Source organism: Myripristis murdjan, chromosome 7, assembly GCF_902150065.1.
Source record: "Myripristis murdjan chromosome 7, fMyrMur1.1, whole genome shotgun sequence".
Classification (NCBI taxonomy): domain Eukaryota; kingdom Metazoa; phylum Chordata; class Actinopteri; order Holocentriformes; family Holocentridae; genus Myripristis; species Myripristis murdjan.
In genome coordinates, this window is record NC_043986.1 from 1,184,863 (window position 1) to 1,196,989 (window position 12,127).

The 12,127-nt window shown below is 41.4% G+C and overlaps 1 protein-coding gene across 5 annotated transcripts in view; it reads left to right on the forward strand.

The window, feature by feature from the left end:
- The window catches only part of gripap1 (GRIP1 associated protein 1), a 56,480-nt gene that overhangs the window by 11,526 nt on the left and 32,827 nt on the right, over positions 1 to 12,127 (forward strand). Inside the window, exons 9-19 of one of the 5 annotated variants that reach the window (XM_030055393.1) lie at positions 1,771 to 1,937; positions 4,954 to 5,001; positions 6,022 to 6,053; positions 6,463 to 6,510; positions 6,741 to 6,840; positions 7,919 to 7,996; positions 9,685 to 9,777; positions 10,499 to 10,540; positions 11,166 to 11,300; positions 11,584 to 11,679; positions 12,048 to 12,127. The exon at positions 12,048 to 12,127 is cut by the window's right edge and continues 31 nt beyond it. In XM_030055393.1, coding sequence (XP_029911253.1) covers positions 1,771 to 1,937; positions 4,954 to 5,001; positions 6,022 to 6,053; positions 6,463 to 6,510; positions 6,741 to 6,840; positions 7,919 to 7,996; positions 9,685 to 9,777; positions 10,499 to 10,540; positions 11,166 to 11,300; positions 11,584 to 11,679; positions 12,048 to 12,127 — 919 coding nt within the window. The remainder of the gene's footprint in view (positions 1 to 1,770; positions 1,938 to 4,953; positions 5,002 to 6,021; positions 6,054 to 6,462; positions 6,511 to 6,740; positions 6,841 to 7,918; positions 7,997 to 9,684; positions 9,778 to 10,498; positions 10,541 to 11,165; positions 11,301 to 11,583; positions 11,680 to 12,047) is intronic. The other 4 variants (XM_030055395.1, XM_030055394.1, XM_030055397.1 and 1 more) reach the window with 4 other exon arrangements.

A 12,127-nucleotide genomic window follows, 5' to 3' on the forward strand; every position in this document is an offset into this window, starting at 1 on the left:
TCTCGTTTCCTGAGTCTAAATGCTTGTGAAAGGCGGCTGAACGCGGCCTCAGCTGCTGTTTAACCCTTTGAAACCTCAGCCGGCCGGCTTGATGTCTCTCAGAAACAAAGGAAAAATGTTCTCTTTTTTATTATTATTATTATTTTGAACTATTTTTTTCATGACTTTTTTGCTTGCTTCATTTCAGGTATGGTTATTTATTTTTTATTTTTTGCAAATGTTCAGGTCTTGTAACGTTTTAGTAATTTCTTCCAAATTTTTGACTAATTTTTTTTTTTTTTTGTGAAGTTGCTCATTGCACTTTTCCCTTGTTTTTTTGTTGTTGTTGAAAGAAATGAGATGGTCCTGTCAGGCTTCAGAGGGTTAAAGCGGCCCGGCTTTATCTGCAGTCAGCGTAGGGCAGCTAGCTGCTTCAGGGCAGACACACACTACAAGCTGACTGACAAAACGTGCCAGGATTCACAAACCCTCCGCTGTTTAAATCAGTCGTGTTAAGGCCGAGCTGCGACTCCAAAAACTTACTTTCAGTCGTTCAGTTGATCCGAGCAGCCGCCCTCGGCTTTCGTGGCACCTCAAACTGAAACAACCATGATTTATTTATTACCTCAGATTCTCTGTCAAAATATTTTAATAATTAGTTTGTTTAAATTCGCACGGACCAATCAGAAGCCAGCCAGCTCTTGTAAACAGAAGAAGTGCAATGAATAGAATAGAAAAGAATAGAACAGAATAGAATATGTTAATTATCATTGTACAGTGAAATTGAATGTGACCTTCTCAGTGTAAAGTTCTGTGGCATTCATACCAGTGAGGAACAGATTTTTTAAAACAAATTCTAATGCACATACAGTTAGATAGATAGATAGATAGATAGATAGATAGGTATACTTTATTGATCCCAAACTGGGAAATTCACACGTTACAGCAGCATCATCAATAAAAACATAAAAAAAAAAAAAAGTTGTCCCTCGCTGTAACACGGTTCACCTTTCGCGGCCTCGCAGTTTCGCGGATTTTTTTTGTGTGCAATTTTGCATGCTTTTTTCTTTCTTTTTTTTTTTAAACAGCGCATTGTGTTCTGCGTCCTGATTGGCTAAGGGACTGTAGACCATTGTCAATCAATCTCCTCCGTGCCGTGTCTCCTGTACAGTACAGAATGCGTTCATTCTGTAATACTGGACTTATTTTTCTACGAAGGTTTGAACTTTGAGAGTTTAAACAAGAGAGAAAAGTGAGAAAATGTTAATGCCTGTCTGAGAAAAGTGTATAAAGTGTGTAGTGAGGGGTTTTACAGCCTTAAAACATCTAGAATCATTGTAAAAAAATAAAGCTGACTACTTTGCGGATTTCGCCTATTGCGGGTTATTTTTAGAACGTAACTCCCGCGATAAATGAGGCACCACTGTATTTTCATGTTGATTTTCTCTTTTCTATTTCTTATAACTGTAATACATATCTTTCTCTGGAGATGTTGAGCGTCTGAGCCAGTTTCCCCTCTGAGATCAATAAAGTATTCCAGATTCTGATTCAGATTCTCACTCTGCTTCATATGAGATTTAAGACGACATAAAAACAAGATGCAGAGGAGCCAAGTAGACAGGAAAAACAATGAGAGAGAAATGAGAGCGAAAGAGCTCAGCGGCTCGGCCACAAAGCCTCGGCGGCTCCTCCGCAGGACTGACACGGGATCAGTGGTTTTGGGGAGGAAAGCTCTTGCAGTGTGTGTCGGGCCTAATGGAATGCCCCTGCTGTGTGCGGCGCCCCCTTTAGGCCTGTCAGAGACGAGCGTAGAGGAGATTGTAGCTAAGCAGGCAGCGCTAGGCTGGTCGGCTGCTCTCTGTCCAATAACACACTGCTTTGGACCAGAGCTGGAGATGAAACTGAACACCGAGCAGGAGGAGAAGAGGCTGCTGAGGGAGCAGATCCACAGCCTGGAGGTACACACACACACACCCAACACACACACACACACACCTAACACACACCCAACACACACCTAACACCTAACAAACACCTAAAATACTGTAAACACACACCATAAACACACACTGAACACCAAGCAGGACAAGAGGCTGCTGAGGGAGCAGATACACAGCCTGCAGGTACACACACACACACACACACACACACACACACACACACACCCAGCACACACACACACACACACACCCAACACACACCCAACACCTAACAAACACCTAAAATACCGTAAACACACACTGAACACCAAGCAGGAGAAGAGGCTGTTGAGGGAGCAGATACACAGCTTGGGGGTACACACACACACACACACACACACACACACCCACCCACCTACACCTAACACACACACACCTAACAGCATTAACACACAGAACTCTGAGCAGGAGGAGAAGAGGCTGCTGAGGTTGCAGGTCCACAGCCTCAAGGTGTACACACACACACACACACACGGCCAGCACACACACCTATCATATAAACATACACACACGTATGCACACACACAAACAGACACACACACACACACACATACTCTCCTTACGTACAAATACCAAACAAACACACACACAGAGCCAAGTGCTGAGGCAGCTGATACACAACCTGCAGGTAGGAACACACACACACACACACACACACACACATGAGAAATGCCTGTATCCACATCTCTCACACAGACACACACACATGCACACACACCTTGTAAATAGCCATATGTACATCACACACACACACACACACACACTCCCCCCACTGGAGAAAATGGTTCAGAGGGAGAAGGTAACCTGGAGGTTAGAACGAACACACACCAGGACAGACACACCTTCACTGCATGCAAACACACACACACACACACACACACACACACACACTCTACTGGTGTTTAACGCTCGCATGCATGCATGTGTGCACACACAGTTTGCTGTTTGGAGCCTGCAGGTGTTTGAAGCTGTTTATTTTCACATTTTCAGACTCAGAATCATATGATTGTGTTTCTGCTTCTTAACACTTTAACTTTTTCAGTTCAGCAGCGTCTTTGTCCTCTTACGTTTAAAATTAAAAATATGAATTATTATTTGTGTAAAAATAAACCCCTGATATGTATTTACCTGATTCCTTTTTAGATCTTAGAACACAGAGTTGCTGTTCATTTTTCCATCTCTGTGTAAAAACTTGTTTCTTATGAGGGACGAAAAATGACAAAACAATAAATAAATGAATAAATAAATAAATACGCATATAAATATATAAATGCATAAATAATTAAATTAATAAATATTTCTACATTTATTTATTTATTTATTTCTGTTTTTATTCATGCATTTATTTATTTATTTGTGTATTTATACATTTATGCATGTATTTATTTATTTATTTTTACATTTATTTATTTATTTATTTATTCATTTCTACATTTATTTATTCATTTATTTATTTATATATTTATTTTTACATTTATTTATTTATACTTTTATTTATTTCTACATTTATTCATTTATTTATTCCTTCTTTTATTTCTACATTTATTTATATATTTCTACATTTATTTATTTATTTCTACATTTATTTATTTATTTCTACATTTATTTATTTATTCCTACATTTATTTCTGTATTTCTACATTTCCACATTTATTTATTTCTGTATTTCTGTGTCGTATGTTAATAAGGTGGGCGGTTCTTACATTAGTCTTAAGCACGATTGGTTTGTGGGTGTGATCCTGTCCACTGCTACTACCTGGACTGGCAGTAGCAGTGGATAGCAGTGGACTAGCTAGCTACTAGGGCATTAACAACGCCAGACTTTTCCATGTCGTCGACGTTACGTCGACCCGTCAACACCGGGAGATTTTTGGGGGGCTAGCGGGGCTCTAACCGGAGGGAGGGAGGGGTTGTGGTGGAGCGCCGACCGGGCGACCGGGGGGTGAGGAGGCTGTAGTGGAGCGCCGACCGTGTGTGTGGCGGTGTGTGTGTGGGTGTGTGGGTGTTTCTTCGACTTTCGACGGGTCGATGTTTACATTAATGCCCTACTAGCTACTGTGTAAAACGCAATGGAAAGCGTTTTGAGAGCCATCGTCAGTGATTTAAGGTCACTGGCGAATGATGTGGTAAATCATGCACCCACCGACTACTTCCAGTAGTCCGACTAAACACACGGTCGGCGCTCCACTGCAGCCTCCTCACCCCCCGGTCGCCCGGTCGGTGCTCCACTACAACCCCTCCCTCCCTCCGGTTAGAGCCCGGCTAGCCCCCCAAAAATCTCCCGGTGTTGACGGGTCGACGTAACGTCGACGACATGGAAAAGTCTGGCGTTGTTAATGCCCTAGCAGCTAGCTAGTCCACTGCTATCCACTGCTACTGCCAGTCCAGGCAGTAGCAGTGGACAGGATCACACCCACAAACCAATCGTGCTTAAGACTAATGTAAGAACCGCCCACCTTATTAACATACGACACAGAAATACAGAAATAAATAAATGTGGAAATGTAGAAATACAGAAATAAATGTAGGAATAAATAAATAAATGTAGAAATAAATAAATAAATGAAGAAATAAATAAATAAATGTAGAAATATATAAATAAATGTAGAAATAAAAGAAGGAATAAATAAATGAATAAATGTAGAAATAAATAAAAGTATAAATAAATAAATGTAAAAATAAATATATAAATAAATAAATGAATAAATAAATGTAGAAATGAATGAATAAATAAATAAATAAATGTAAAAATAAATAAATAAATACATGCATAAATGTATAAATACACAAATAAATAAATAAATGCATGAATAAAAACAGAAATAAATAAATAAATAAATGTAGAAATATTTATTAATTTAATTATTATGCATTTATATATTTATATGCGTATTTATTTATTTATTCATTTATTTATTGTTTTGTCATTTTTCGTCCCTCATAGTTTCTGTGCCTATTATGGGCTGTAATTATCTTGTCTCTGCTGCTCCTGCAGGCGTCCAAACAGGCAGAAATCACCAAACTGCAGGAAGAGATCACCAAGGTAACACACACACACACACACACTGTGTTCTCCTGAGAACATGACAACAACTGGCTCTGACAAAATGAGCGACAAAACAAATGAAACTCTTGACAGATAAGAATGTTTTTAAAGAAATGAAGTTCTGAGACACACTGACGGATCAGATCCTCTGTGTGGGAGAATAAAACATGAAAAACCTCCAAACACTGTGGAAGCGACTCCTTCACAGGACAAAGTGACACAGCAGGTGTGACTGAGGCGCTCATTCACTCGTGTTTTGGACGTCCTGATAGCAGGATATTTCAGAAGTGGTGTTATTATTATTATTTTTTTATTGGTTTAAAAGCTGCAATTTTCTATTCCATTTCTGACGTTGAGCTTTAAATAAACTTCAGCTTGAAAATGTAATTGTGCGAATATTTAAAGCACCATTAGTCATCCTTACGGTATTGTCACAATATTGATAAGATAAGATAAGATATTCCTTTATTAGTCCCACGGTGGGGAAATTTCACTTATTACAGCAGCAAAGTGGACAGCAAGATATGAAGCATAATTTACATTATAAACAGTATAAACAGATAATAAGTACCAAAGAGCAATATAAACATTATAAACAAGGAATGTAGAAAAATACTATATGAACAATATGATAACAACTATATGATATTGAGTTATTTGCTCAAAAAATATCATGATATTTGATTTTGTCTTGTCTGCTTTGACTTCAGTAGCATGTGAGCGAGTGTGTAATTCTCTGTAAGTCTAAGAAAAGTCAGTCTGCAACAGGCATTTGATGGAGGTGAAGTAATACTCAGCAACTTTTTCAAAATAAAATGATCAAGTATTTACAGTGTCATTAAGAGCGAGGACAAGTCGTGGATTTAACATAAAATGAGGGCAAGGAGCCCTTACACTCCTCAAACACCAAGAAAACAGGACAAGTGAAAATGTTGGAATGTTTATGAAAACTGTCTCATGTCTTCGTTCTGTCTGTCTGTCTGTCTGTCTGTCTGTCTGTCTGTCTCCCTCCTGCAGCTGTCAGACAAGCTAAAGAAGAAGCAGGAGAGGTGAGACGCCTCGTCATCACTGCAGGCCTCAGACCAGAGCTCCCAGTGCTGGAAATGATGTCGTTTAGTTAGTTAGGTTTTTTCCTCAGCAGTCAGCGGGTTTTCATTCCAGCAAAACGCTCCAGCAGCTCATTTCCCTGATAAGCAACCACACACACACACACACACACACACACACACACACACACACACACACTGACAATTTGACTCCAGTTCTGCTGTGAGGAATGAGCTCAGTGTTGAATTCTGTAAAGTTTTGATCCTTGGACTGAACGTACTGTGCTGGGTAGAACTCACACATCAGCTGTTTGTCACAACACACAACACACTGCATGATGATGATGATGATGATGATGATGATGATGATGATGATGATGCTGACGGTGACGGTGATGTTTGTGTCTGTCAGTTTCCAGCGACTGCAGGGAGAGAAGGAAGCTCTGTACAACGACAGCAGGTCAGCAGCACGCCGGTCCATACTGATACTGCTGTTCTTATCACCGATAGTACTACTACTACCACTATTACTACTAATGCTATTACCAGTGATACTAACACTGATACTACCACCACAGCTGTAGCAGTACTGGTGATCATACCATCTTGCTGTCAGAGCTGCTGTGTTGTTTACATCACCATGTGTTTATTGTGTTTGTTGTGTTTGTTGTTTGTTGTTTTGTTCTGCAGGACGAAGATCGATGAGATCAACCAGAGGAAAGAGGACGAGATCAAGTCCATGAACCTCCGCGTCCAGAAGCTACAGTCAGACGTCATGGCAGCCAATCAGGTGACACCTCTTTAGCCAATCAGGTTACACCTCGTTAACGTACACACTCACAGCCAATCAGGTTACACCTCGTTAATGTACACACTCACAGCCAATCAGGTTACACCTCGTTAACGTACACACTCACAGCCAATCAGGTTACACCTCGTTAACGTACACACTCACAGCCAATCAGGTTACACCTCGTTAACGTACACACTCACAGCCAATGAGGTCACACCTCGTTAACCAATCGCTTACACCTCGTTAACATATGTACTCACAGCCAATCAGGTTACATCTTGTTAACGTACACACTCACAGCCAATCAGGTTACACCTCGTTAACGTACACACTCACAGCCGATCAGGTTACACCTCGTTAACGTACACACTCACAGCCAATCAGGCTATACCTTGTTAACCAATGAACTTACATCTCGTTAACCTACACACTCACAGCCAATCAGGTTACACCTCGTTAACGTACACACTCACAGCCAATCAGGTTACACCTCGTTAATGTACACACTCACAGCCAATCAGGTTACACCTCATTAACGTACACACTCACAGCCAATCAGGTTACACCTCGTTAATGTACACACTCACAGCCAATCAGGTCACACCTCGTTAACCAATGAGCTTACACCTCGTTAAGGCACACACTCACAGCCAATCAGGTTACACCTCGTTAACCAATCGGCTTACACCTCGTTAACGTACACACTCACAGCCAATCAGGCTATACCTCGTTAACGCTCACACTCACAGCCAATCAGGCTATACCTCGTTAACCAATGAGCTTACACCTCGTTAACGCACACACTCACAGCCAATCAGGTTACACCTCATTAACGTACACACTCACAGCCAATCAGGTTACACCTCATTAAGGTACACACTCACTGCCAGTCAGGTTACACCTCGTTAACGTACACACTCACAGCCAATCAGGTTACACCTCATTAAGGTACACACTCACAGCCAATCAGGTTACACCTCATTAACCAATCAGCTTACAGCTCGTTAAGATACACACTCATATAAAATATCAAACATGAAACAACCTTCCTTTCTGAACTGTGTTGTTTGTTTAGACGACAGCAGAGCTGAGAGAGCAGCTGCAGAGCAAAGACAGAGAGCACGAACTGGCTCTGCACACACTCAAAGACCAGGTAACACACACACACACACACACACACACACACACACACACGTTCATACACTGAGCATCCCAGCAGCAGCAGTTGAGAAACGTCTTCTGTTCGCTCTGACTTATCTGAAGTTTTTAATTGAGGACGCTCGCTGCTGTGATGGCAGAGAGGTCAAAGGTTAATTGGCTGCTAATGGGAGGGGAGGTTGGGGGGGGGGGGGCATGTGGTGCTTCACTGCGGTGCTGAAAGAACGAATTTCTTCTGAGATTAGAGTGAAAGATTGGAAAGAAGGCTGAGAGACAGAGTGAGGGAGTGAACCAAACCCACTGCTACAGACATTTCTAGAGGAATCGCCAGCTCTGCATCCTTCTGCTTAGTGTTCAAAGTCAGTAAACAGAATATTAATCAATATTCTTGATTAAATAATTAGGGATGCACAGTAGTATCAGCATGTCATCAATACTGGTTATCAGTTTTGGCCTTAAATGAAATACCAGTATCAGACCGACATCAAAATTCCTGCCAACATGTGAAATAGGTCAAATTTGTCCTGGTTGTAAATGAATAAAGTGTTAACATAAAAATAAATATGGGATGTTTTACATAATCAATTTGCATTAGTTTTCTTATTTTGCCCAGTGAGTGTGCACATTTTGAAAAGCAGTGTATTTTCTGTCTGCATCTGCCAGTGGGCCTTCACAATAAGAGCAGGCATAATAATGCTAAAATGTTAATTCCACTACAGGAGAGACTTGATCTTCTCTTCAATTACAGGTGGAATAAAATATGCATATATCAGCAGTCGGCCAAAAGAGTTGGGCAATATCAGCATATTGGATATTGGCAAAAAATGCAGTATTGTGCAACCCTGCAAATAATCATTTAAATTGTTTATCATGTAAAAATACCAAACATTTGCTGGACACAACTTCAGAAATCCTGTGACTGTCTTCCTTTCCTCTGTGTATATTTTTAAAATATTTTTTGGCTGCTGGTCAGTTGATTACATCACTTTTGGCTTTATTTCTCACACTCTAAACACTCCACGATTGATTGATTAATTAAACACACTGATTCAACAGTGAAAATAATCATTACTTGCAGTGCCTCTCTATTCTCTGCTGAGCTCTTCTTTGTGAAGACGTTTCCCTGCCAGGGCGATTATCGTTATTTTTTTATTTATCATGAAAAATGTCATTAACATCCGCCAAGAACTGTTTTCAAATGTTGAACAAACTATTTGTGGAAATAGCGGAGAGGCGCCGGGCGGCAGGAACAGATGGTGGAACACAAGCGACCCGGTGGGACCGAAAAACAGGAAAAACCAGAAAATGCGGATTTGTTTTCCTGGCTCAAATCTCTTCCCTGTTTCTTACAAGATGCTGAAGTCACTTTGGCAGCAAAAGCCTTCATCTCTGTCTGTTTCTCAGGATTCATCCTCCTGTTCTCCGCTGTTTCTCTCTCTCTGCTTTTCTCTTCCTTGTTGTTCTTCTTTTGGTTCTTTTTCTTTAATTTCTTTGTTCCTTTTTTACTTCTCTTCTTCCTTGTTTGATCTCTCGTTTTTTTCTGTTTTTTTATTTCTCTGATCCTTTGTCATGTCTTTCTTTCTTTCTTTCTTTCTTTCTTTCTTTTACTTTGTTTGTTTCTTTATTCCTTCCTTCCTTCCTTCCTTCCTTCCTTCCCTCCCTCCTCCCTGCCGGGCGCTGCAGGCAGCCAATCAGAGCGCAGTCAGTCAGGAGCAGGTGGACAACATCCTGCAGGAGAACGATGCTCTGAGGACAAACCTAGCTGCTCTAGAACAGGTAAAAAAATACATCAAATACACCTGGAGGATGTCATCTAGAACCCCTAACACGAGAATGATGTTCTCAGGACTGATCTAGATGCTGTGGAACCAGTAAATATATAACAAACCTTCATCTAGAACTCTGCAACTCAATGATGCTCTGATGACTAATCCAGCCACTGTAGAAAAGATAATCCACCTGTAGAACGTCATCTAGTGCCCTAATCCTAGACTGATGTTCTGAAGACTAACCTAGCTGCTTTTGAAGGAAAAATACACCCAGAACCTCATCTAGAACCACACCACTAATGTCCTTTGTTCTAACCTAGTCCCTGTACAGCAGGTAAAAACATAATAATCCAACTGGAGAACATCATCTAGAACCCCTAACACTAGAACAAGGCTCTGACGAGTAACCTAGCCCCTCTAGAACAGGTAATACTACTCCCAGAGAACGTTATGTAGAACGTGACTCACAGACCCTATTAGAAAATGTGAAATGCTCCAAAAATCCTATGTAGAACCCTAACTTTGGAACCAAGTCCTGATGGCTGACCTTCCCATCCCAGAACAGGCGATCCCTTTAGAACCACATTTAGAACTTACCACAACATTAACCCTTAACCTCAGACTCTTAGATCCTTAGAAGCCCAGTACTAGAACGTAGAACCTGAGCCGAAGGCCCGTAAGTCAAAGCGTTAACTCACGGTGGAACTGAACTCCGTCCCGTCCCGCAGGAGAACGAGGCTCTGAGGACTAACCTGTGCGCCCTGGAACAGGTAACAACACCTGAAACCTGAGAACCCCAGAACCCTTATCTAGAACGTCTCATTAACCTGATGGGCTGAGTTCTAACCCAGGCTTCTTAGAACAAGTGATAATACGTAGAACCCAAACCTAGAACCCTTGTTAGTGAATGTAGACTAATGACCAGAGTGCTAATCCAGGCATCTGAGAACATATGATGTCTAGAACTTACCTAGAACCCTGCACTTTGGCCGATGTTATCTACTGCTTTCTACTATCATCTACTGTCGTCTACTGTCATCTACTGGCTTCCATCTGTCATCTGATATCATCTAGTTTATGTTCAGGTTCTCCTGTTTACCATAATCTACTGTAATCTGCTGTAATATACTGTCATCTAATGTCATTTACTGTCATCTATTGTCTTCTACTGTAATCTGATAACTTCTGGTGTTTTCTACTGTCACCTTGTGTCATCTACTGGCATCAGATCCTCACATCTACTGTCTTCTACTGTAATCTGATACCACAGATTACACAGATTACCATCGAGTTCACACGCTCTCTACTGAGCTCTGCTGTCATCTTACAGTCTATTTGTGTGTGTGTGTGCGTGTGTGTGCGTATGTGTGTGTGTGTGTGTGTGTGTGTGTGCAGATCCAGACAGTGAAGACTCAGGAGTTGAACCTGTTGCGTGAGCAGCAGGGGGCGCTGTCTGCCGAGCTGCAGCAGAGAAGAACTGAGCAGGAGAGTCTGCTGGCCCAGAGGGACGACCTGAACTCCCAGCTGCAGGTCACACACACACGCACACACACACACACACACACACACGCACACACGCACACACACTCTGACACACACACACACCACTTGTTTATTTACCTGTTAATTATATTATTGTCAGTTCTGTTATATTTATACTTTTTACATACGTATGAACTTTTTCACTGTTACTTCATTATTACTGCTGTCTGACGTCCTATTTTCCTTCCTTCCTTCCTTCCTTCCTTACTTCCTCCCTTCCTTCCTTCCTTCCTTTTCTCTCCTCCTTCCTTCCTTTCCTCGTCTCCTTCAGGAGTCGAGTTTCGCCAACAGGAAGTTGTTGGAGCAGCTGGCAGAGGAAGGTCAGGAGAAAGAGAGAATGCTGAGAGAGCTGGACGAGGCCAAGAAGGTACACACACACACACACACACACACACACACAGACACACACACACACATGAATGTACATACATATAATATGAACACATCACAAACACACACATGTACATTTCCACCTACACTGAAAAATGCACTCACACAGAGGTGTATTCAAACACACACACACACACTCACACACACTGTTAAAAATACACACACACATTATATTTACACACTGAAACCGCACACTTACTCGATGAAAACACACACACAACACATTAAAAACACACACACTGAACTCACTACCTTCTATATCTGTTCTGATCTTTGTGTGTGTGTGTGTGTGCGTGTGTGCGTGTGTGTGTGTGTGTGTGTGTGTGTGTGTGTGTGTGTGTGCAGACAGCAGAGAAGAGGAAGGCCATGCTGGACGACATGGCCATGCAGCTGAACCAGGAGAAGTCGGACCACAAGGAGGCGCT